Below are 27,137 nucleotides of genomic sequence, written 5' to 3'. Positions count from 1 at the left end.
TGGCAAAAGTAGAACATCAGCAAGAGAATAAAAAAAAAGATGAAAGTCTGGTTTAAAACCCACATGCACAGGGGGGAAATGGATACAGGGATTTCACATTTCTTCACCTTGCAACGTTTTAATAGCTCTGCTGTTCCACTATTTGAGACACTACATCAGTGCAAGGTGGCTGTCTGGGGTACATTTTAATGATTTTAATGTGCACCCCAGTGGTTACAAACAAATTTAAGTTCCGTGTGTGCTTGAAAGAAAGTGCAGCAGGGGATTTTATGTTGAGGTATAAAAATCTATTTGCTGTGCAGTTTTTCTGTAGTGTACATAAATGTCATACGAGCACACAAATTAGGAGCAGGAGTAGGCCACTCAGCCCCTCGAGCCTGCTCCACCAGTCAATAAGAACATGGCTGATCTGACTGTAACTTCAACCCCACATTCCTGCTAACCTTTCAACCCCCTTTTAAGCAAGAATCTATCTAGCTCTGCATTAAAAATATTCAAAAGCTCTGCTTTCACTGCCTTTGAGAAAGAGAGCTCCAAAGACTCACGAACCTCAGAGAAAAAACTTCTTCCCATTTTTGTCTTAAATGGGCGACCCCTTATTTTTAAACAGTGACCCCTAGTTCTAGATTCTCCCATAACAGGAAACATTCTCTCCACATCCACCCTGTCAAGATCCCTCAGGATCTTAAAGGTTTCAATCAAGTCGCCTGTTACTCTTCTAAACTCCAGTGGATACCTCATAAGACAACCCACCCATACTTGGCATTAGTCTAGTAAACCTTCTCTGAACTGCTTCTAATGCATTTAGATCTTTCCTTAAATAAGGAGACCAATATTAGTACACAGTACTCCAGATGTGGTCTCACCAGTGCCCTGTGCAACTGAAGCATAACCTCCCTACTTTTGTAATCAATTCCCCTCATAATAAATGATAACATTCTATTAGCTTCCCTAATTACTTGTTGTACCTGCATACTAACTTTTTGTGATTCATGCACGAAGACACCCAGGTCCCTCTGCATCTCAGAGCTCTGCAATCTCTCACCATTTGGATAATATGCTTCTTTTTTATTCTTCCTGCCAAAATGGACAATTTCACATTTGCCCACATTATATTCTATCTTCCAGATCTTTGCCCACTCACTTAACCTATGTCCTTTTGCAGCCTCCTTGTGTCCTCTTCACAATTTACTTTCCTTCCTACGACACTCGCTTACTAAAGCGAGAGCGTCTATGGAGAGCTCAAGTCTGGGATGCGCTCTCATGGTGGTCAAGGACAATCTGAAAGCTTCACCTAGGAGTTTTGATATCGACTTGAACCGTGGGAGAAGTTTGCCAGGATCACTACCTCTGACACAGCCAAACAAAAATCGGTGCGGCCTCCTTCGAAAGCAAGCACATCAGAGGCAGAGTGAAAATACAAGGAGAGGAAATCCCAAGCCAGCAACTCGCCCAAAACTCAATCGTCTACAGTATCCTGTCTATTTACAGCAGAACCCTCCGTGCCCAGATCTGCAGATCAGTCACGGACGTACCCACAGGAACCCCACCAAACACCCCAGATAATGAACAGGTTCTTCCTTTGAGGCCAAGGTGGCCAAGAGAAGACACAGATGCATCAAACACGAAATAAAAGCAAAATACTGCGGGTGCTGGAAATCTGAAACAAAAACAAAAATTGCTGGAAAAACTCAGCGGGTCTGACATCCTCTGTGGAGAGAGGAAGACAGAGTTAACGTTTCGAGTTCAGTTCTGAAGAAGAGTCGTACAGACTCGAAACGTCAACTCTGTCTTTCTCTCCACAGGTGCTGTCAAATATGAAATATTTGGTTTAGAAGTCACTTTAACCATAACTTAGTCATAAGCAGTAATAAAGAGAATGCCACACCATTTTTTTTTGGAAGAGTTACATTTTCAAAGTTCAATCTCTACTTATTACTGCCATTTATCCTTGTGCAATTATCAGCTATCAGAGACTTCCTCTTCCAGCTCTTCCTTTCCATTCTGAAGTTGTTAGTATAATTACACACAGGTCATGAGAAAGTCCAAGCACATATTTATTAATGGAGCATTTTAGGTAAAAGAAAAAGTTCAATCCTTCAGTGAAAATTATATCCTTCTAAGGATAGAATAGGGACACTGCTCCAATACTGGATTTCATGGCTTTTGGTCACTCAGACTTGGTCCAAGCACTGAATCAAGGACAGAAAAGTAACAGGTTAAAAAAACCCGCTAAAAGGAAGAGTGGAATTCATTGTACAGCCATGTTGAGTCAAAATCGTTAATTCACATCATTTTTGTTCTGAAAAATAACTATTCCATTTCTTGCTGTTAAGGAGATTTCCTGCCTAGAGTTTACAAAAAAACATGATTAACAAAAGAGTTGACATACGAGTTAACACGAAGGTAACAAGAGAGAGTCTTTCCTCAAAGAGAATAATTAATTCAGCTCTATGGCATCTCCATCTCACTTCAGTCAGATGATCTTTCCTTGTGCCATGTACCAGTCCCTGCTTGGAGCTTTACATTTGGTTCTTTGGACTGAAGTAGTCAGTTGTTCCTGTCTGCTTCCTTCAGCACCTGTCTGTCATTCTGGTACTACTCAAGCTCTCTCTGAACAGCTACAGACATATTTCCTGAGCAGTTGAGCTGGTCCAAATGCCGACGGTTAAGTTAAGAGTAGTTTTGAGTTAAGAACAATTCCCACCCCCCGCGACCTCCCTCCCACCCCCAACTGTGAAAAGAAATACTATATCAGCGTCATTTTACCAAGTCGTACTAAACTTAAAATTAAAATTGACGAGGATGGGTTCTTTTTATCCACAGTTTAAGAAGGTTCACTTCAATGATGGGTGATTATCAAAGACACTTGGATCTTTACAGCCTCAAAGTTTATTCTCCTGCTGAGTAGATGGCTGTTTATCAAATGCTAAATTTATATCTGTATGAAACACTGGCCACTATATATTCAGAAGTAATATTTAGTTGGTGAGGCTTCAAAAAAATGTGAAGTTATTTCACTTCAGGAGTTGTTTCAATATTTTTATTACAAATTCAGACGGTACTCAAACTTGAATTCCCCACCAATGGAATAAGGCACGATGACATAAACTGTCACTGAAAATGGGATAAGGTGATGATAAAGTCTACAGGCTTTACAATCTACTCCTGATAATACAAGGCCATTTCTCCCGCTTAAAAAAAAATTATCCAATTCCTAGGAATAAGCCAAAAAATTAATAAAGTAATGAAATAATATGGCAAAGTGGGAATTTAGTGGTAAAGAAGCGGAATTACCAGAATTTAAATTCATTAAAATTCAAATTAAAAATAGACTGCATATATCCAGAAGACGTATTTTTATAGGGTGATTAACCCATTGCAGACTTTGCTTGTTGCGTGCAAGCTTCACATTTATTTGCTAACTTTTTTTGGCTCCTATTAGTATACAGAAATATGTTGCTGTAAAAACTCTAATATCAGTTAATTTGATGCAAGCTCACTAGCACATCATGAGGCATTTATTCTAGTAAGCAGGCTTGTTCAAGCTGGGTAACTACTAACCCTCAGGTGATGCAACTCTGCAAAGACCAGAATGATAAGTGACGATAATCAAGGCAGGTTTATGGGAACTGCAGTGAATCTATTGAGAAACAGTTTACAAACATTCCCAAGTTCATATTCAATTTGTGCAGAATGACTGCACTCCTCCTGTTACCTAACAAAAAGCATTCAATAAGTTTCCAACACATATGTGAGAACAAGTCGGGGTAATAAAATCAGTATTGACAACAGGACAAGCATATCTGTGTAAGTAACTGGACAAGCACATGTGTGTAAGTAACTGGACAAGCACATGTGTGTAAGTAACTGGACAAGCACATCTGTGTAAGTAACTGGACAAGCACATCTGTGTAAGTAACTGGACAAGCACATCTGTGTAAGTAACTGGCCAAAGTGTCATGCTGCATTATAACGTAGCAATAAACCATTTAAATACCATGGGTTTAGAGCTGGTGTATAGCCAAATGAATAGACAATGCCTCTCTCCCCGACTCTCAAATACTCCAAACCAAGACAATCATTTGAGCCAGACTATTATTTTTTTCTTAGGGTGCAAAGCAGAGGTATCACCAGCAGGCTCCTCTGTAGGGTCAGGACCAGAATTGGAGATCTCACTGGCCTTTGGGCAATATAATTTTAGTGCCATAATTAACCAACTGTAGACTTCAAGTTATCGTTATCTAGATGCCAGATACAAACAAGAAATTCTTGCTGCCTGGAGCAAGTAATTTTACTGCTGCAGTGAAGTTGTGTTTCCAGCAGATGGCAGTGCTGCACTATTTATAGTTTATTGAATGGCTTTGAACAGTAAACTAGCAGCACCTAGCGCAGGGTCGTCCAGCCTCTCCGCTCGGCGGAGCACAGACACATTGTTTTCTCATTCGAGGGGCCGATGAACAAATTTCGGAAAAATAACGCTTGGCACAACAATAAAATGAATTTCAAAAAAATAGTTGAGGCACTAAGAAAAGAAACAATACCTGAGCTAAAGCAATGCCTTAACAATAAATTGTTAAGATGAAAAAGAGCAATTAATAGAAATGACCAGAGTGTGAGGGGATCAAAGAGTGTGTGTCTGTCTCACTCCCAAACTGAGTGTTCACTCACTCACCCACTGGGAGTCGGTGCGCGGGGGAGTCGGTGCGCGGGGGAGTCGGTCAGTGGGGGAGTCGGTCTGTGGGGGAGTCGGTCTGTGGGGGAGTCGGTCAGTGGGGGAGGTGGTCTGTGGGGGAGTCGGTCAGTGGGGGAGTCGGTCAGTGGGGGAGTCGGTGTGTGGGGGAGGCGGTGTGCGGGGGAGTCGGTCTGTGGGGGAGTCGGTCTGTGGGGGAGGCGGTCAGTGGGGGAGTCGGTCAGTGGGGGAGGCGGTGTGTGGGGGAGTCGGTCTGCGGGGGAGGCGGTCAGTGGGGGAGGCGGTGTGTGGGGGAGGCGGTCTGTGGGGGAGTCGGTCTGCGGGGGAGGCGGTCTGCGGGGGAGTCGGTGTGTGGGGGAGGCGGTGTGCGGGGGAGGCGGTCTGCGGGGGAGGCGGTCTGCGGGGGAGGCGGTCTGCGGGGGAGTCGGTGTGTGGGGGAGTCGGTCTGCGGGGGAGGCGGTCTGCGGGGGAGTCGGTGCGTGGGGGAGTCGGTCTGTGGGGGAGTCGGTCTGCGGGGGAGTCGGTCTGCGGGGGAGGCGGTCAGTGGGGGAGGCGGTCTGTGGGGGAGTCGGTCTGTGGGGGAGTCGGTCAGTGGGGGAGTCGGTCTGTGGGGGAGTCGGTGTGTGGGGGAGTCGGTGTGTGGGGGAGTCGGTCTGTGGGGGAGTCGGTCTGTGGGGGAGTCGGTCTGTGCCGATAGGGGTGGGTGAGAAACCAGAGACTGGAGTGAGGCAGATACTAACTCATTCCCACAGAAACCTTCCCACCCCCACTCACTCTCCCACATACTCACCTTGACACCCGGCCCCCGCCTCACTGCGCCCTGAGCCCACAGCCTGACCTCACCGCACCCCGAGCCCCGGCCTCACCGCACCTTTATTCCCCTTGGGCCCGGTAACCCTCAGCACACTCACTGCCACTGGTGTTCGCTGCTCATCCAATCAGAGATTGTTTTGCTCCCTCATTTGCTGCTGATTGACTCACTGGGAAAGGAACGCATTGCGCATTGTGGACAAGCCTGATCTAGTGTGCGCCTATTCATCCCTCTGCTTGTGTTCAAAAGGCCTGACACCTACAGTGTAACTATCTACACAGTCTAACTATCTACGCAGTGTAACTGAGCTACATCCCAGGCAGTTATTGGGTTGCCTGCAAAAAAAATTCCACTTGCTGTGAAATTGAAAGAAGCTTTTCCAATTGTAGCTACAATTTAGGGGCAATTCCATCCACATCACCAGGTTTTAAGAATTGAAGGGATGCAAATGTGAGGCATTTATTTAAAATGTGGCACCTTTATCTGGGATTAGGTCAATATCCATTCCTAACTATTTAAAACTAACCTGCGTTCAGGTGAACATATGAACAAGGAGGAGAAGGAGGCTTTGCTGCCCCTCAAGCTGCTGTGCCATTGAGTAAGATCATGGGCAGAATTTTTACCTCAGTGGGTGCACACCAGACCCGACCGAGTGTAAAATGACGCGCGGTGATGTCGGGCGAGCGTCCCGATGTCATCGCGCACTCACGCGATATTTCAGTTGGTGGTCGCACACCGGAATCGGCAGCGCACCCGCCGACAATTAAAAGGCCTGTTAAGGCCATTAAAAAAATAATTATCTTAAATTTTTCACTGCCGGTTGGCGGGGAGGCAAAAAGTGCCCAGCGGCTTTTGCACTTTGTAGGAAACTTCATCCACGGGCAGGTGAGGTTTCCAACAGCAAATAAAAATAAAATATTTTACATTGCGTTTATAAAATGTTTGTGACAGAGTCACACGAGGGGACATGTCTTATAACATTTTTAAAATCTTTATTTTTTTTTCAGCACACAGCTGCTGCCTCAGGGAGGTTTTCGAGTTCGCACTTGCACAGTTCGCACTCGCCTCCCCCCACCCCGGCCTGTACAGGCAGCGCTGCTGCTCACGTTTCACACTGGGCGGGCTTTAACTGGCCCTGCCAGTGTGACATTGCCGTCCAACCCCGATCGTGGGCAGCGGTCAGCTTCCCCACCGTCCCCGCCCGGCAAGGGTAAACTTCTGCCCCATGGCTGATCTGACAGTAACCTCAAACCTGCATCCCGCCTACCCCTGATAACCTATCACCCCCTTGCTTACCAAGAATCTATCCACCTCGGCCTTAAAAATATTCAAAGACTCTGCTTCCACCGCCTTTTCAGGAAGAGATTTCCAAAGACTCACAAACCTCAGAGAAAGAATTTCACCTCATCTCCGTTTTCAATGGGCGACCCCTTATTTTTAAACAGTGACCCCCAGTTCTGGATGCTCCCACATCCTCTCCACATCCACCCTGTCAAGACCCCTCAGGATCTTATATGTTTCAATCAAATCATCTCTTACTCTTCTAAACTCCAGTGGATACAAGCCTAGTCTATCCAACCTTTCCTCATCAGACAACCCACCCATTCCAGGTATTAGTCTAGTAAACCTTCTCTGAACTGCTTCTAATGCTTTTATATCCTCCCTTAAATAAAGCGTCCAATACCAGTACTCCAGGTGTGATCTCACTAGTGTTCTGTATAACTTAAGTATAACCTCCCTACTTTTGTATTCAATTCCCCTCGCAATAAACGATAACATTCTATTACCTTTCCTAATTGCTTGCTGTACCTGCAGACTAGCCTTTGTGATTCATACACTAAGACACCCAGATCCCTCTGCATCTCAGAGCTCTGAAATCTCTTCACCATTTAGGTAACACGCTTCTCTTTTATTCTTCCTACCAAAAATGGACAATTTCACATTTTCCCACATTATACTCCATTTGCCAGACCCTTACCCGCCCAGTTATCCTATCTATATCTTTTTGTAGCCTCCTTATGTCCTCTTCACAACTTACTTTCCTACCTATCTTTGTGTCATCAGCAAATTTCAATATCAGCAAAGTTCAATATCTGTCTCAGATCTCTGGAGATGGCTGACAGATACTTACTATTACAAATGTGTCTTCCTGAGGTTTGGTTGCAAAATATTCTTGCAATAACTAACCTAAAGAAGGTGGCTGTCCTCGTATAACGCCATTCTTCATTCTCTCTTCCCACTCCAGCACTTCCTTGTATATCAACTCTGTAGAGAAAAAAACCAGGCTTAATAAAATATTGGGATGATATAATCACTGGAATGCAAAAGCTATGACAGCTCCATTGGATTAAGAATGGTTTTGGTTCTCATCCTGAAGGCACCCAGGCCCAGAAGTTGGCAAGTTTTATTCATTCAACATTGCAGGCTCACTAGAATCAGTCTTTTTCTGTGAAAATCCAAATGGAAAAAAAAAAATCCATAACCCTGGGCTACTTACTAGACAGTTTCCTGGAGAATTGGCGTATTGAGGCATTTGTAACTGTAACGGGTGTTTTGAGAGCAGTTCCCTCACTCCCAACAGGTTATTGTTCTGTGGTCTCCGCTACTTTGGGAAGGCTAAATACAGATTGGATAACTGCTCTGCAAAACACCTCCGTTCAGTTCCCAAGAGTGACCCCAAACTGCCAGTCACCTGCCATTATAAATCTCTGCTCCACTCCCACTCTGACTTCCACCTCCTAAACTGTCCCAAAGAAGCTCAATGTAATCTCGAGGGATAGCACCTCGTTTTTTGATTACAATCTGGTGGATGCAACGCTGAGTTCGACAATTTCAGACGATAATCTCTGCCCCATTGTGTTCTGGGGGGTTTTTTTTTGGACTACTGGTGTTGGTAACGATTCTGCTTTCCAGTTTATTCTTCCGTCAGACACATCTTTTGTGTCTATACTTGTCCCATTACCACACCCTATTCCCTTTCACCATCGTCCTTTTTGTCATTTAATCTCTTCTGTTTTTCACACCACATCATGGACCTTCCCTTCTATTCTATCCTCTCCTCCCATCTCTCCATCTCTGTGCTTGTTTTTCTCTCGAAAGGTCATCAGCCCGAAGCGTGCAGCCAGTTTCTCTCTGTGCAGGTACTGTCAGGCCACTGAGTATTTCCCACGCTTTCTGCTTTTGCGTCGGATTTCCAGCATTTTGCTTTGGCCTTCAACCAAGCCGCTCTGATTCATTCTGCCTAATTAACGTACCAGGAAGTCTCAGCAGGAAGAAAGACCCCAGTCGAGGAGCTTAGACCAACACCGAGAACGAAGTTCTGTCTGAAAAGGGACTAACTTCTAACCCAAGTGTACTATAAAAATGGAGGTCACTTAGCAGCCCCCCCTCTGCTTTCCTGAGTCTTCGATTGTAGTTAATGATTCTTAGTTGCTCTGGAACAAGCATTTGAAAGCCAGTTTATGCAGCTCCGTTAAAAAGCAGTTGCCCCTTTCTAAACGCAACTGTGCACACATTTTATTTTAAATTCAAGTGGAGTTCATGTCATGGATATTCTCGGCATTCAGCAGAGACGAAACACTGGTTTCAGAGAACATCTCTTTACCTTTCCACTCATCTATAGTGTGATCCCTCTCATCTAACTGCTTGTCATATATCTTGGGCGGCGGCTGCAAAAGATAAATTGAAATCTTGTTAGGCAAACCTTGTTAATCCATCCAGCGCACAAAAATCACAAGCACCAGGGCAAACCCATTGTTAACTGTTGTCTGCTTCCTTTCAGTGCTTCATGAAACAATCAACTGAAAGCAGATTATGTATCCGCTGTCAATCAGAGGCTCAGAACAGTCTGCAACATTCACAAGTCTATAAATAATTGCCAATAATTCAGCACAGTACTTACAGACTATGCCACAATAGTAGTTAAGGTGAATGTCAGGACAATTAATTCTTACAGCCACACAACCAATATAGAGTGTGGCATTATTCTTGTAGAATGACATGCCTTCCGCAACCAAAATGCTCGATTTTAATAGCATTAACATGCCCAAGGGACAAGCATTCTGGGTGTTGAGATAGAAAGCAATATCGCAGTGCATTCATTAGATCTTACAAACAGAGGAATTAGGGGCAGGAGTAGGCCACTCGGCCCCTCGAGCCTGCTCCGCCATTCGATAAGATCATGGCTGATTTGAATTTAAGAGGGGGGGAAAGTAAGCGATTGGGGGCATGAAGGGGGGAGACACAAGGGTGGAGGGGTGGGGAAAACAGGGAGAGGTATGATTCCATTTACACGCATCACACGCGAAAAGGTGTTTGCAGACTTGTAAGAAAATCCTTTTAAAAGTTTCGCTCTGCTTTGGCAATGTACGTTGTGGTGAGCCACATGTTTCCCCACAGCTCCCTGACTTCAATAAGAGCTGGCAATTCAACACAGGGTGGTGGCAGGGTTGTGGGGGATGGGAATCCTAACTGCCAGGGTACTGCTGTAGGCTCAGCTACAAATGGTTTTGCTGAGATTAGGCAGCCTTAAATAGTCTCTCGGATTGAACCTAGATTTCAGCTGCTATTGAAGATTTAATAGCAAAGCCAAACCTGAGGCAGCTTGTCCCTACACTTTATAACACGAGAATAATGGAGGGGATTGTAAATAATGTGTAAAACTAACATTTCATTTACAGCTATAAGCAACACTTTCATCTACAGAAAAACAGGCTAATACTTTGAAACAAGAGTATACCATTTCCTCCCCCCGCTCCAAACCCAATTCATTTACACTTGTCTATAGAATCTTCAACACATTTGCCCCTCTAAACTTAACTGACTAAGTTTTATTGACCAAAAAATAATTCTCCTTACTGTAGCAAAATGGTTTCCAAAAGATTAGTTCACCCATGACATTGTTCATGGCAAGTCTAACAATTAAGTATTTGTAATAATGGTCAGGAACAATAAGCTATTCACAAACAACATACTGCTCTGCTAGTGAGGAAGAACTTGCATTAATATAGTGCCCTTCATACCTTCAGGAAGTCTCAAGGTGCTTCACAACCAGTGAAGTACTTTTGAAGTGAATTGTTTAAGCAAATCCAGCAGTTAATTGGTATACAGCAATTTTTCACAAATAGCAATGAGGTAATTGACACGTTAATTTAAACTCTTCAGACTTGGAGGCAAAAGTGGGCCAAGCTGATAATGTAAAGGGAAAGTTACGGTTGGCAAGTTGGTCATGGAACTCCAGCTTCTCAATCAGCTGCGGAACAGTGCACGAAACAGCTCAGGACAACTTTCAGATTTTCTTCCCTCCTGTAAAAGGTCCTGCCTCCCCAAATAAGAATGGGAACCTGGGTTTGGGAAAAACATGACTGCATGTCCAATTGCCGCCACTCTTTGGTGCAGCACACGGAACAAGCAATATGCTGCTCACCACATCGTCCGTTCGTGCAGGTTCCCCTACCCACTGTCTCAGGTAACTCCACATCCTGCAACGAGGTCATAAACTTCTCCACACCGATGTCACGCTGATCATTCGATAGGAGGTGCACCTGCAGCTGTGCAGTTTGCCTCTCACTGCGTTAGAAATTCTTTGCTACTACAAGTCATGGTGGTTGGGTGAAAGGTAGGGATTTTAAGGTTGTCTATTCCAGCTGTGTTGAAATTAATGTTTTTCCCCTATGAAAAAGCCTGGTTCTACACTGCGCCACAGCAGGAGAGGAGCAACTGACTCAGCATACAACATCTAGCAGGAGAAATACTGCATCATAAACACATTTATTCAGGGATTCAGAGTGGTTTTGATCTGCACCTGCAGCCAAATTTAAACCACTTAGGATTGTTTGTTATTGCATGAACTATGAAGGGGTGCACATAAGGAATTTACCTTTTGGGAGTTGTGGTGGGGGAGGGAGAGTGGGGAAAAAAGAAAAGAGAAACTGTAAGTTAGACAATTAGGCTTTTCCGGTACTTCCTGCATTTTGGAAAGGACTAGTTAGGAAGAGAGGCTCATGAAACTGGGACTCCTTTTGGTAGAGTGTAGAGCAAAGGAGATTAACAGATCTGACAGGGGTGTTCAAAATACTGAGGTGTTGGCAAAGTGAACTGAGAAAACTACTTCCACCAGCCAGTAAGTTGGTAATTAGAGAGAAGGAATTTGAGATCACTACCATTAGAACAGGGGGAGAGTTTGGGAGATTTCGAATTTTATCCAAGGATTGTTAAAACATGGATTGCCCTAACAGGAGCAGTGCTGAATTCAGAATAACTTTTCAAGGAGAAATACATACATATAGTTCAATAGAAAGTTGTAAAAGGGCATGGGAAAAGGATAAGGGGAATGGATGTATGCGTGGAAGGAACTGGCAACAGCCTGGTGCACCAAACGCTGTAAACCTCATGGGATCTCTGTCAACTAGGAGTTTAATATGTGGCTTAGCAACACAGAAATCTATCCCACAGAGCTGTGGATGCTCAGTAACTGAAGATGGTCAATTTTGAGATGGACGGAATTTTGGACACAAAGGGAATCAGAGGATCCCCATGTACAGGGTGGGAATCAGAGGATCCCCGAGGACAGGGTGGCAATCAGGGGATCCCCATGTACAGGGTGGGAATCAGAGGATCCCCATGTACAGGGTGGGAATCAGAGGATCCCCGGGTACAGGGTGGCAATCGGGGGATCCCCGGGTACAGGGTGGCAATCGGGGGATCCCCGGGTACAGGGTGGCAATCGGGGGATCCCCGGGTACAGGGTGGCAATCGGGGGATCCCCGGGTACAGGGTGGCAATCGGGGGATCCCCGGGTACAGGGTGGCAATCGGGGGATCCCCGGGTACAGGGTGGCAATCAGGGGATCCCCGGGTACAGAACGTAAAAGTCGAGTTGAGGTACGTATCAGCCATGCTCTTATTGAACGGGCAAGCAGACTCAAGGCACAATACGGCCAACTCCTGACCCTGGTCTTACATTCTTGAGGTGGCATCTAATCTGATTTCTACTCTCCACAGAAAATGAAATATTTTTAATTGTAGGCTGACAAGGCTTTTACTTTGTTACCTTTTCGTCCACATTTCCGAAATGAATTTAAAATTGGTGGCTGTGTGTTCAAATATGTGTTACACATTTACATTGACCAATATACATAAAAAAAACAAATTCAACACTTACAGCTTCTACCTCAGCAGGATCATACCAAACGTTAATGTAAGGGTGCTGCAGAGCATCATCCACAGAAATCCTCTTTGACGCATCTATTACAAGCATTTTACATAACAAATCTCTAGCCTGGCTTGCTGTAACACAGGAGGGAAACTTCCAGTTAAGTATTGGACAGATCAAAAACCTGAATATCTATAATCATCGTACACATCTTAAAATAAGCATTAAACGGATTACAGAACAGAATTGTTTTTCTAGTTAGCAGCTGGGCAGACACCCAGGGATAAAAGGAGAATCCCCAAATACATGCACCTCTGCCACTGAACAGTAACCATTTTAGTTTCATGCATGTGGTTGGACAAATAAGTCATTTTTTAAAAAAATGTATTCACGGGATGTGGGTGTCGCTGGCTAGGCCAGCATTTATTGCCCACCCCTAATTGCCCCTGAGAAGGTGGTGCTGTGCAACTTAATTTCTTCAATGAAAAGAACAAATTAACTTGCATTCATACAGTGCCTTTCGTTACCTCAGGAAGTTGTCAAAGAAGCTCTTCTTGAAATGTGGCGGCTTTTATAATTTGGGAAAACATGGCAGCCAGTTTTCAAACAGCAAGATCCACCAAATCAGATAAGAGGTCAGTTTTTAGAATAAAGCAATTGAGGGATGAATATTGTCCAGTACACCGGGGGAATGTCACTGCTCTTCAGAAAGCGGCACCGGGTTCTTTATGATAGGGAAGAAAGCGTTCAACATCTCATCCCAAAAAATGAGACTGCCAGCCTTGTTCAGCAGGACTTTATGGAGTGTGAGCCTAGACCATGTGCTCAAGTCTCTGGGATGGAGCTTGAATGCATGGCGTTCTGACACAGAGCTGAAAGTGCTGATACTGAGCCACGGCTGACACCAATTTACAGATACAATTTCCGCCAACAAGCTAAGTCGATACATCTTCAAACATCAGCCACATGGACTTTGCACATGCTGAAAACAGGAGAGCACAGCACCAAGTGAATATGCTTTCAAAGAGCCGACACAGGTATAATGGGGTTCAAAGGCCTCCCTTCTCTGTTGCAAAATGTTATAATTGCTCAGCGTCATTTGGATGCTGCAACTGTAGCTGCTTCAGGCCAAGCTGTTCCATTTAAATAAGGGCTGCCATGCACAATGGTCTTTCTTTGAGGCTGGATATAACTTACTAAATTAAAGGGTTTGCTTTTTATTAATCTATTTGAGGATGTTACCTTGCTGCTAATAAGATCATCAACAAAAGCCCAACTTTTAAGATGCTTCATCTGATGCTTTATCAATGACAGGGCCCAAGCGTCACAAGAATAAACTGGGTACAGAAAATTTAATCGGTGCAAATAACAGAAGCAAGGCAACAAAACAATGCCAATTTAGCAGCCCCAATATCTGAAATGTTATATGGTTCAGTGGCACTGATGTTGCTGGTGGAAGCAACCAAGTAGCTCAATAATTAAAATGCTCAACTTGAAAACAATCTACATTTTAATTCTAGGCCATTATGCAAACTGACCATCACTTGGATGAGCTTGGCTACTTGTCAGCCAAGATTGGACAAACAGGATTTCAACTCCAAGGAGGAGTGCCAGTCAGAGCAAATAGCCTGATCATTTGGCTGTTGAACACTTGGGGGTGGCGGGGGAAGCCTCGGGGAGGACCAAGCAAAAATCTGAAAAGCACTTTCGGTTCAAGCAGTGGTTGGAGCCCACGTCCACTGGGGTTGACCGATATATGAGCCATAGCAGAACTACTCTCTCCAAACAGTGTACTTTTATCACGGTGAATAGCACTGTAAATATGTAAATATATAAACATAGTCCCAAAACTATAAAGAACGTTTAGTTCCATTACCTTTCAGTTTATTGTGCTCAGAGTCGGCAGGAAAAAGGACATCTGGAAAGAGCTTCTCAAAACTGTAGCCCGTATACTTGGGTCTGTTCTCAACGTAAGTCCTAACTGTAGGCTGCAACTTCTTCATGAACTCAGAGGCTGGCGTTCCTAATTGTTCAATCACTTTGTTCCATTGATCAATATCTAGAGTTAGGTGGCTGAGAAAAATACTGCAGACGAGGCGCACAGAAAACAGCCCAGCTGTTTCAACAACTTCAGCATTGTCATTTTGGAGCTACTTGCCTAAGCAGAACTCTAAAATACACACTCGAAACCATAACATTAAACTGTTGAAGCACAGGATTGAATGAAATATCTCATCTAAAATTAATAGACACTGTCCATTTTTCTTGTCTGTGACCAGAATTTCCAAGGCCCTTAAAATGAATGAATGAAAAGCAAATTACCACAATTACTGGAACTTTAGATATCAACTCATTTCAAACCAGATTGAATGCTGCAATGTCATTTTAAGCAGCTACACAAACAAGCTGGAAATATCATTTGAAGTTTACAGTTAACACCTTGGAAAGTTACAAGCCAGGTGGTACACTGAATACAGAAATGGACATTTTGATGTTCACCACCAAAACTTCAATGAATCAACAAAAGAAACACTGTAGCTTTAAACATGGCTTTGGTGTAGCTCCCAACTAAATTACAGCTGCGCTTAAAACAGGCATGATTAAAGAACCAAAGACAGGAGGGTGAATGAATTTAGAAGAAGATCCAATGCAGTGGAATACAATGTGAAATAATGAAACAGGGCCGGTTTAATATCAATACAGCCGCTTTAAATTCAGAGGCTGCCTCTTTAAATTGTAAAATGTTAATGCCGACCATAAATATTTTAGTGCCCAACGTAGTTACGTAGCAATTTTTTCAGCTAATCTGAGAACATGATTTGATATTATCATGTCATCCTGATTAAGTACAACTGTCAGTTTCCTGGTTTATAAATTTCTGCTTAAGGAGCCCATTTAGATACAGTCAATGCACATTTAACTGCTGGTATCAAGTAGATTAAGTGCCAACTGAAATAAATTCACAAGCTACACAAGTTCCCTGGTGGCACAGTGAGATTATGAGTAGTATGTAACAGTAGAAGGGTCTCAAGTTCAATTCTCAGCTTGTGCAGAGTTCACTGACCTTTGCTATGTGTGTGTGGAAGTGTGTGGGAGGGAGTGAGTGTGTGAGCATGTAGAAGGGAGGAATGATCTCAGTCAGAGTAGCTGTAGGGTTACTACAATTGGTTCTGAAGATCATGGATTAATCATCTTTGGTTGTTATATCCATGAAAGACAGAAATATTCACGTCTGTGATACTCTGGGCCTACAGTACAGTCAATAGTTCATGTCAGGCAAAGCACTGGTATCTATGAAACTACATCTCAGCAAGAAGCCATTGCCTTCTGAGGGGTCAACATGAGGAGCGAGAATAAAAATTCACAAGATGCTGGATACCAACATACAACCTGATTTTATTTTACATTGAAATATTCTAATTTTTGAATACGCCCTGCACTCTCAAAATCTTTTAGAGATGCTCTATAATTGGTCAACTGATGTGGCGTTTTTGGGCAACATGAGGAATGGCTTTGACTCCACTTGCATTGCCTCACACTAACGCAGCTGAGATCAGAATACAAACAAACATTGGGCAAAAGGTTGATCCGGAACCTATCATGTCCTATCATTCTGTAAAACCGTGTACTGGAATTTCAATGCTAAACCTGAATTTCAAATCACCTCATTATAATCGACAGAAATGCAAGATGAACTAATGACACATGCAAGGAAAATCAGAAAATGCTCTAAACAGGCTTCATGTGCTATAAAACTGCTTCAACCATGCAACATCCTAACACAGGAAGCAAGAAACAAGTACAATGACTTGCAAACACATGGGATTCTGGACTACTAAACAGAACTTTTGAACACTACGCTCAAGGTTAAAAGGGAAGGATACGATCTGTACCAGGGAACAACACACCACCTCTGATCATTTCGCCCATGATGCACCCAACTGACCAGATATCAACTGAAAACAAAATGCAATGACATGAAATTAACATGCAGAAATCGGATTCAAACAAAAAAGATAAAACAGACGCACAAGGACAATGATAATGACTGATACATTTTGAAGAATGCTGGAGATCATGGGCTGTTTGTGTCTGGTGCTCGAACAGCAATCTTGAATTACAAAATGCTTCACTCAAATCCTGTTCAAAAAGGTTGTGATTGCTTCCACACAGTCATTAGCTATTTCTTACCAGTGATGAGAGAATGTTTTTAAATCGATCATAAAGCAGTAACCTGCAATGATTTCCACGAACAAGTGGAGCCTTCAAGGCCAGAAGTCACAAAGTAACCACGAATTTCACGATAAAACACTTTATTGCAGCACTAACATTCTTTCACTAGACTCTGTGAAACTGTATGGGCCAGGCACAAACACACCAGCAACGCAGGACCACAGGAATATGGTCGCAACAGATTTAGCATAGATGCTCAGTACATATAAACTTGGAAACATTGTCAAAATAACCAGCAGAGACTGTATGTCCCATCGCCAGATGCAGCGTCTCCTATAGAGAGATTTGCTACAGGCCCTACCTGGATAATTTGAAATCAAGGAAGGGAGGGCAATTTGAGATTCTTAGAAGTTAAAAACAAAAAATCAATTGTCAAGGGCTTTGTCTTCAAATGGTAAAATGCAAGTTTCCTTTCCACAAACACTGCAGGCAACATTAAGGATACAGTCCCTTCCTGGAAAGAGGATTTTGTGACGCACCATTTCTCCCATTATGCACCCAACAGACCATAAATCCACTTACAAGTTTGTAGCACAAGAGAAGGGAAAATTATTTTGTTGAAGCAGGTTTTATAAAAATCGTTTATCATCATAACATAACAAGTCTTACATGTACTGAGTGTGCTGGACACCCAGAAACATTCACACAGCTGGAAAATCATTTGGATGTTAATGCAGCACCAATTCAACTCCACCCTCCCACCCCCATCAACTTTGCAACTTATAGAAAATTCTGTCATGACGTTGTGTGATGGAGCACATTTAGAGTACAGTAGCACATACAGATGGATTAATAAAAAAAACACATCTATGCTCAGCATGTCAAATTCAATCTTACCATTAAATATGCATTAAATTTACATATTGCATCCCTCAATCCACATGCTCTGGCAGACTTTCCTATACTACCCATTTTAATTAAGGATTAAGAACCTCTTCAGCATTTACTGAAAATTACTTCCATGAATTTCACGAAATATATTTTAGCACAGGAACAGCATGTTAACAAAATATAGCATAGCGGGAATATCAGTTAGCTATCAGCAAACAGTTTCTGTTGATGCTGATTTCTGAAATTTTCTGCATATAAACTGCAGACTATAAAGTAACTCATATACTTAAGATGCAATTGATGGAACTAGTATGTTAAAATGCACTTTTGAACAGAATGCTGATGTTAATCTCCTTCACTTTTAAGGAGCAGACATGTGGAATCTGTTTAGCTGCTGCTGACTTTTTCACTTCCATATTTCAAATGAGCTGGCCCCAAACATGCGTTTCTAGATTTTACCGCGTTAGTCTGGAACGAATTTTAGCTCAGGACACAGAGGTGAAAGGTTCACATACTTAGCAACCCCACGCCTGTCTCTATATGAACAAAACATTGCCACTAACAAGGGACCTACATGGAGCTGTCCAGGGCAACACAATGCAGAGTGCCTATTTCTTAATTTAAAAAAACATTGTAAGCTCCAGCTTTAAATAGTTGCTGTTTTACCCCAGTCTGTGTTGGATGAAATAGGGCAAAGGAGTCTAAACATGGATACATTCAAAATTAAACCTACAAAAATGGAACAGGCTTATATAATTCCTTGGTTACAGACCAAGTTCCTTCCTAAGGAAATTTTATTTAGCTACACAATTCAATTAAGGATTTCTTAAACTAGAGAGAAATGTAAATAATTTTTACTGAAGTTTGGAACCAATTCACAGCTCCCACAGAATCTTAGCAACTAGAATAATCTTGCAGCAAGTCAGTATGTCAGATGAGCAAACACTCCTTCTCCAAACACTGCAGGATACATCAACAATTTGCCTTCATCTACTCATAAATTCCCATTATTAAATAAATCTACATTAGAAATTATTCAAAATAAGAACACAGATGGAAAGGCTGAATGACATTAAAACCCTTCTTTTGAATTGACAGGCAAATGTCATTGCAGTAATTTTATCCAGAAATGAGTCAAAAGGATGAGGAAAATACCAGCTCATTGGATCCACAGAAACAAGCTTGTCTTCTATCCCTCTATTTATGCACATACTTTAGTATACACTAACCATTTTCTTTATATCCCATTCCTAGAATGACCTCTGGAGCACGATAGTATCGTGTAACCACATAAGGCGTCATCAGGAAACTAGTTCCTGCTGTTCTTGCTAGTCCAAAATCTAAGATCTTCAGCGTGCAGTCTGCTTTCACTACTATGTTACTTGGCTTCAGGTCCTAAAAGTTAGAAACAAAATCAAGTTTTTATTTGGTTGTGGGGGCACAAATTCTAGCCCATTCTTAACAGCAAGGTACAAGCGAGCACAGGAATTGAAAACACAGAACGAATGGTAGAAGCTAATAAGAGATAAACACTATATAGCATAGGCACAGGATAATGGGGTTTGGCTAACAGATACAAAAGAAGGTAGATATCAGGTGGTACTTATTGATCGTGATATGTAGCCAGATCAGAGTTCTACTGCTGGTTGCATGTCAGTCCCTGCTTAGCAATATAGATGCTCTGTGAATGCATGCAAATACACAGATGCAGAACTCAGCTCACCATTCTGTTAAACTTCAAGGTCAGGACTGTGGGCTCCCGGCTAACATTAGGAAGTAAATTTTGGTTCAGAAAGTTCCCAAACGATCCATAAAGCCTCGCTTCCAGTTGTGCTGCATCCAATCAGAAACTCAAGCAGTGAGAAGGCGACCTACTGGGGGGTGATCTCACATCTCCCGATTATAGTAATATTCTTGGGGTCAAGATTGAAGACCTAACTCCAGAATGATACTACTACATTCACATTGCTGCACATCTAAATCCACTTGACACTGAACACAGCAAAGACTGTTCCTTGTTTTTAAGCATTCTAATAATTTCTGCTTCATAGGAATTGCTCTCCTTTGTTCTACTGCTTGCATATTTACTGAATTGCTCATCAATTAACTTTTCTCACAGGCAGCAACTGATTCCAAGTGGATGTTGCATGCGTCCTGTCGCTGTGCATTAATTCTGCCCTTGACCGGGAAAAATATAAAACTCATACAACTAATAATTTTCTTTAATATTAACCAAAGCCGAATCACATTTTCTTATCAATGTTGTCCAAACACTAGAATTTAATTTACAAGGCACAGACGATTTATTATCTCAGTGGGGAGGATCTGAGTAAGCACTGAATTGCATTGTAATTAGTTCGTTCTCTACTAGAGAAAAAGCAAATACATCAGGAAGAAAGGGAAATACATCGTGGAACAGCCTAAACAATCGCAAGGACTGACTGAACGAGACATACTGCTGAAGCCTGCATATTGTGTTTTATTTCTCCTTCTGCAGCAGAGGCTTTATCAGAGAAGTGGACGAGTTACCTCATGAACTCCCCAAAGAGTCTGAATGGAGGGATACAGGGGTAAGGTGGGAAGAAGTAATTACTGGGAAGAGGTTTGTGTGGAATATAAACACCAACATAGCCCAGTTTCACCAAATGGCCCCTTCCTGTGTCGTAGATTCCATGGATAGACCATCATTGGCCCGTAGAGATCATGAAGGGACCCAAGTTCAGGCCTTGGTCTGTGATAAGTTAACTTATCTGCCTTAGAGTGCCAGAGTAGACAGGATCAGGTTCAGCTATAACACAGATCCCACACATGGATAATAATGGCTATATTGTTAGGGTCCCTGAGGGCAGCCTCTGCCTTTCGAGCTGCACATCAGAGGACGGGAGAAAATGGTTAAAAAAGAAAAAGAGAAATAGAACTCACAGGCTGGATCAACATATCCGGTTCAATCAGTCCTTGTGAAGAATATTTAAACCGTCCCCAAAACTTTCTCCTTCATTTTCCCCCATCCTTCCAGAAAATAGCAGCTATTGATCCAGCAACCAGTTGGTACCTCTACCAAGTGATCCTCCATCTAAGTCTAGAAAGTGAATGTTGTTGATTGCAGATGCGGCACAGCTTATAGCATCCCGGTTATAAGCATTTACAACAGGGACCAGCAGATAACAACCAGGGAAGGAAATCTAAGCTGCATTCCCTTTTTGACCTGAGGACTGGCCCAAAGTGCCTCCAACGCTGTTTTAAAATGCTTCCTTTCTCAGGTGGGGCTTATTAAATAACTACATCATGTGGAATTAAGTAAAGGGGAGCTCTCCCCCCAAAATGGTGCATTCCCAGAAACAAAGAAATTTGGGATCAACAGATAAAGACTATATTCCACTATCAGTATAATAATATTCTGGCACCGTTCAGCATTCAGTGCTTCCAAGGACACTGCTTTAATAAATCCTTTTGCTATAATGAAACGTCTAGGCTCGTCTGTTCAGGAACCTTTAAGCTCCACTCTTTCAGGTAAGACGTCAAAGAAATAGTTGCATCAGCTTTTATTTTTAAAAATGCAAAAAATATGCTGCAACCACAATGATAGGGGTACAGCAAACACTTATCGAGGCATTCAGAAAAGGTTGTAGGAAAAATGTTAGTTTTACTCAAGTCAGCTAGAGTACCTTAACGCAACATTTAATTCATACTCAAATGGACCAGTTGCTGCAGACGGTGCTAATGATATTTATAAAGAACCTGACATCTTCTAATGCAGTAAATAACTATGGAGGAATAATGCAAGGATTAACAACAAACACAGGTAGCAGTCCAGCACATCCTTGGGGAGTAGGGGAGGAAGAGGGGCAACTAAAAGAGGCAGACAAGTTCACCTGTCTCAACAGTCTTGGTCTTCAACATGTGAAATATCAATTGCATTGATGTATTACAGAATAAAGTTGTGCGTTAATAAGATGTTTCATTTCAAAATCAGTTTGCCAAAGGTAATGGAATCTTGGGAATCACATTCATTAGGACTAGGCTAAATTTTAATCTTAACCATGGGCTTTGAATACCATATGTTGGATACGGGAGTAAAGACTGAAGTGTAGTTTGGGCATCACAGTGCAGCGGTTCCTGTTGTATGACTCCCAGGTTGGTGCACAGAGGTTCATTCCAGCAACCTCCAAGCTGAAGCTGAAGTGAAACCCTCAGGGGCTGGGGTTTTCATGGCTGAATGATAGATCCCTGACTGCAGCGGAATTGGGATCAAAAGTAGTGCAAGGACACAGCTGAAACTTTCCTGAAGAAACAAGTAAAAATGAAAATTTCAGTTTTCAATTCTTGCTCCCCTTTGGGGGATTTAAGCAAGATCAAGTTCTGCAGCAGCCAGTGTAAAATCAGCTGTCCAAAGCAGAAAGTATCTCAGGTAATATCTGTCATCATTCACTTGGTGAGTTACCGCTGCATGTAATAGTTCAGTGGCTGAGTCTGTACTCTGCTGTTCCATGGAGAATGAGTAACGCAAACACACCACGCAATGCCATTCCTCAGTTTAAAAAAAAAAGAATCTCAATCTCCTTTCCAATCGTCAACAGAATGGCAGCCTCCAGTAGCTGACATGTCCTTTAACAACTATGGGTGAAATAGATTTTTACATTGCACAGTGCGCAACAATAGAAGAGCCTCTGCTCCCCAAAAATAACATCTCTGCCAAAGACCTCAGGGTTTGTGAAGTAACTGCAAAGGTAAAATTGGCTTAAAGCACTGAGAATGCTCTGACAATATATAATGCCTTAAAGCATTGAGTTTGTTTCAACAGAACTGCTCAGTTCATCTACCATCAACCTGCTTTATCCAAAAAAAAGAGTGCTCCAGGCTATTTTTCAATATTATCAGCAAATCTCAAGTTTCCTTTGAGTTATTACTGCAGTGTATTTCAACCAAATAGCAGTGAGCGGACCTCGGAAAGGCTATGAACAGGCATTAATTGTACTTCAAGCAGCTGTCAGGCCTGAGTTACATTGCTCTGCAGTCAGGATATGGGAGTCCATGTGGGATAAAGCAAAGGTTGTGCTTCAAACAAATGCACGCACAGTCCGCCTTCCTATTTTAGAACTGAAATTTGAACATATGCAGTACCAAAAGATCTGCCTTGCTGAGAAATTTATTGATTTTAATCAGAGATTCTGCCAATGCTGCCGGCTCCCGCAAAATGATTCCAGCAACAAAAAAAAATTGTACTTTTTTTTTTAACATCCGTATTTCAAATTGCCTGCTATCAAACTTCAAACTATTTCACTTGGAAATGGGGAGATCAAGTTCAAGGTCAAATTAATCACGTGATGTTACAATTAAAACGATCACAACCTATAACACCTTACTCCACAGATACACAATCTGCACAGGAAGCTCATTTAAAAAATTTCTAAGGCAGAAATGACCATGGCATTTTAAGTTGTTTCGATGCCTGCGTCCTCCATGACTGGAACCCAGTTTGGCCCATGATACAATGGGCAACCAAAACCTCAGCCCCCCCCTTCGTTTCAGCTTCTGCGCACTAAAGATGTTGCCTTGCAAGAAAAAGCTGAGATCAGGAGCCAATTTATTATTGCAGGTCTGTATTTCAACAATCCCGTAACAAGCAAAAACCATGACCTTCCCCCCCTCCCCTCCTCCCACCTTCAAAATAAGGGCACCGCTGTTGATACAAATACATTAATCCAATATATAATACCAGTGAAGAGGAAGAAAAAACAAACAAACAGTAAATTAGATCCAAATAATAAGAAATTGCTTTGGATAAGTAATTTGTTTCTATAAAAAAAAAATCACTTCTTTCTATTCACCTTCCCTTCAGCTCTACATTTTCCAGAACAAATCTCTTATTTGGAGTGCAGCGGTGACTTGTTCCTAGAGCTCTTGTAATATTACTGACAACTAAGCACAGCACAAGAGTGTCTGGTTGACAAATAATTCTTCCATCCCTCCCACTCTGTGGGGAGGGATTCTGCCTCCCTCCATCAGTCTTAGGGAAAAGAATTTATGTGGAAAAATAAATGCAAAGCTGCAGCTTAAAGATGTGCCTTCACAATACAGTGCACCAAAGCAAAACACCATCCAAAATATCAAAAAGTTATTTTAGCCAAGGGCTGTTTTTCGGGTGACCTTAGCTAGCTAAACCTAGATTTAGCACAATACAAAATTCAGAAGACTCATTTAACATTAGACATGACTGACCCGGTGTATAATGCCAGCTGAATGAAGGTGCTTGATGCCACACAGCATCTGATAGAGTAGATAAGACATTCGTTCGTGGTCCAGTTCCATCTGAATCACCTGACAGAGATTGGCATCCATGAGCTCCATCACTATGTAGCTGTCGGCAAGAAGTCATTCAGGAGAAAAAAAAAACACAATATGTGATGCATGAAAATAAGGATACTTCAGAAACTTGAATATTTTGTTTCATTTAACACTGTAATATTGTCACCTACATAACCATAGTTGTACTGCAAAAAAAAGGTAATCGAATATGAAATGCTGCAGGGCATTTCAGAAAGGATGCCATATAAGTTTCCCTTCTTTATACCGCAATGGTAAACAAAATACTTACACATCCTGAAATTCCTCAAGTGATTTTTGTGGGGTAAATACATTCAGCAAACCAATTATCTGAAAGAAAATGAATATTGTATAGTTAATGAAACAAACATTTAGTATATGATAATTCAAAGTCTACCGCTGTTCATGGAATAGTGTTATTAAATTTCATTGCTGAAGGCATTCAAATTTAATTGCTAATAGTCATTAACAAAACTGGCAAGCAGGAAATATCACATAAAAAACATTTGCACTTCTCAAATTAAACACTAATTAGTTGGAAAAATTAATTCCAATCAAGGCAGCTGAGGAAGGTTGAGAACCACATTGTATAACAAAATTCAGCCATATGCAAGTAAGAAAGGAGAGGGAGCATCAACAGGCAAAACAAGCTGTTTGCTGTACTGTATTTTTTTTTGAACAGGAATAATTTCACAGCAGTCCCTTTTGATTACCAAAGCTAATTTAGGCTTTGTGCCAAAAAGCTTTAAGATCATGGGACAGAGAGGACTTTAATCTGGTAGAAACCAATGGGCTTTGTGCAACCTACAGAATGTCTTTTCAAGCTGTTTTAAAGGTGATTAATAACAGCTGACGTAAATTTGTTTCAAAAGCCTGTGGGAGTATGCATACAGGACATGAAAAAAAATGATTTGCTTCTGATCTGATGCTTCTATTATGTTTTTGCTACAGTGGGGCTGGCGATCCAATATTCTGCTGTTCCAGTATTTCCGAACCTCAAGGAAATTTTTTTTAAATGGTGATTACTGACATTGTGGGAGGAAAGATGCTTGCTGCAGTGCTAAAACATACAGATATGGCGGTCTCATGTTTGGTTCCTGGTCTATACCAATTTAGCTATGGTCAGCTAAGATAGCACCCAGGCCTCAGCTTACCCAAGTAGAGAAGTGAAAAGGAAGTCAAGTGCTCTTTTGCCTAAACACAACCTATGACCTGCGCCAGAAAACCCATAAACACAAACATCAAGAACAGAATCCGGCCCAGTAGCGACGGCCCCACAGTTGAATATTCTGTTTGGCATCATGATCCACTCTCACACTTAATGATGGTTACTTGGGTGAGGTACAGAATAGCTACAGACACCCCATTAAACCAAACCCAGGAATGAGCATGCGCTTTCAGAGTGAGTTGTAGAAGGAAGTAATCTGTATTGCACACTTGACGACATTTTAGATGATCAGTGAAAAAATCAAAATATTTACATGTTAAACAACATCTGGCTTTATAACTACTGGGTTGCAGGTTAGGAATGGATTTCTCTTAGCTGTTCATAACTATGTCAGACTCTGAAAATAAGGGAAGGTCCCTGACTTCCGGTTTTATTTTGAACACTCTCATATAGATCAACAGAGGTTTGTTTGTGTTTAGTATTTTCTCATTCATCTTCAGCACTGATGAATAAATCTCTTGCAGGAGAAACTGAAAATCAAATTTAACATTTTATGGCTCATTTTTCATGTGTGAAACTGACAGGGAGATGGAATTGTGCATTTACATACATCAATCCAGGATGTCAGATATGAGATTTTTGACAACGGTTCTCAATTTTTTCAGGCACAGCAAAGAAGCTTCTCCAAGACTGAATCCAAACTGAATCTTAGGGCAGAATTTCCCACCCCCTTGATTCCAAAGCTTGTGTTTTTCCTCAAAATCTTTTGAATACAAACTATTGATTGTACAGCATTCAAATACTGGGTGAGAGGAAACATTTAATTTAAAAAAAACATTGAATCCAAAATAACTTGTAGGTCTGGATATTCCTCCTTCCACTGGAAATGCATCAAGAGAGAACTGCTGCTCCGACCCGATCTCAGCCAGTTTTCCTGGGCGTGGGTCAAATATAGTCTCCCAGTGACACCTCCGCTCTGTCGTGGGAAAGTTGCAATGCAGCATGCGGACAGGATGTGGGTACAGTTGCATAGCGGTTTTGTTACTGGACTAATAATCAATAAAATGGGTGCTCAAATCCCACCATGGCAATTTGGGAATTTAAAATCTGATTAAAATAAAAGTTGGAAATAAAAAGCTGGCATCGGAATCTATTGAATTGCTGTAAAAACACAACTGATTCACTCATGCCCTTTGGGGAGGGAAATTATCCTTACGCAGGTTACCATGCACAGCTCTGATAGATCCTATCCTTTCCTTCGTTATTCTCTTGCTCTTATGTATTGGTAAAACATCTTTGAATTTTCTTTGATTTTACCTGCAAATATTTTTTCCTTTCCACTGTTTTCCCAATTCCTTTTTTTATTTCACCCCTGCACTTTCTCTACTCCTCTAGGCTTTCTACAGTACTAAGCTTTTTGTGACATGATGTAAAAGGTTAACTTGCAGTAAAGGTACAACACACAATAAGTAGATTTGTCCTGAAATTATTATGCTGAATTGATTAGCAGCAGATGGAAGTCCATACAGGAGTATATTAGCCACTTGCTTACACCCAAAGCGTAGATGTTACTATGAATAAGCAAGACTGGTAGGAAAAATCTTGCAAAAGCTTTATTTCCAAATCGATTCATCAATTTTGTAGATGTTAAAGGAGGCCATCTTGCTTTTTAAAAAAGGAAAGCAATTTATCGACAAAAATCAAGAGAAGACTTTGGCAAACGTATAAGTCAAACAATAACTTGATGACATTATTGGGAAGGAACTGGAGTTAGTGAATTAGCCTCTAGTCAGCTTAAGCACCCTGAATATCTTAGTTAGTTAGATTTTTGATCGTCAAGGGAGTCAATGGTTATGCGAGGCAGACAGGAAAGTGTAGTTGAGACCACATCCAGGTCAGCCATGACCTTGTCGAATGGTGGAGTA

The 27,137-nt window shown here is 41.9% G+C and overlaps 1 protein-coding gene across 4 annotated transcripts in view; it reads right to left on the bottom strand.

Moving 5' to 3' along the window:
- The window catches only part of mapk8a (mitogen-activated protein kinase 8a), a 485,513-nt gene that overhangs the window by 4,272 nt on the left and 454,104 nt on the right, over window positions 1-27,137 (bottom strand). For all 4 annotated transcript variants that reach the window (XM_078530730.1, XM_078530729.1, XM_078530727.1 and 1 more), the window contains 8 exons: window positions 24,316-24,374; window positions 23,940-24,078; window positions 18,950-19,115; window positions 16,541-16,612; window positions 14,533-14,715; window positions 12,666-12,790; window positions 9,109-9,172; window positions 7,692-7,769 (listed from right to left, as the gene is read on the bottom strand). In XM_078530730.1, the coding sequence (XP_078386856.1) occupies window positions 7,692-7,769; window positions 9,109-9,172; window positions 12,666-12,790; window positions 14,533-14,715; window positions 16,541-16,612; window positions 18,950-19,115; window positions 23,940-24,078; window positions 24,316-24,374 (886 nt within the window). The remainder of the gene's footprint in view (window positions 1-7,691; window positions 7,770-9,108; window positions 9,173-12,665; window positions 12,791-14,532; window positions 14,716-16,540; window positions 16,613-18,949; window positions 19,116-23,939; window positions 24,079-24,315; window positions 24,375-27,137) is intronic.

Source organism: Cetorhinus maximus, chromosome 27 (assembly GCF_964194155.1).
Source record: "Cetorhinus maximus chromosome 27, sCetMax3.hap1.1, whole genome shotgun sequence".
Classification (NCBI taxonomy): domain Eukaryota; kingdom Metazoa; phylum Chordata; class Chondrichthyes; order Lamniformes; family Cetorhinidae; genus Cetorhinus; species Cetorhinus maximus.
The sequence above is the reverse complement of the archived record's forward strand: the minus strand, read 5'-3'. Positions and strand labels throughout refer to the sequence as shown.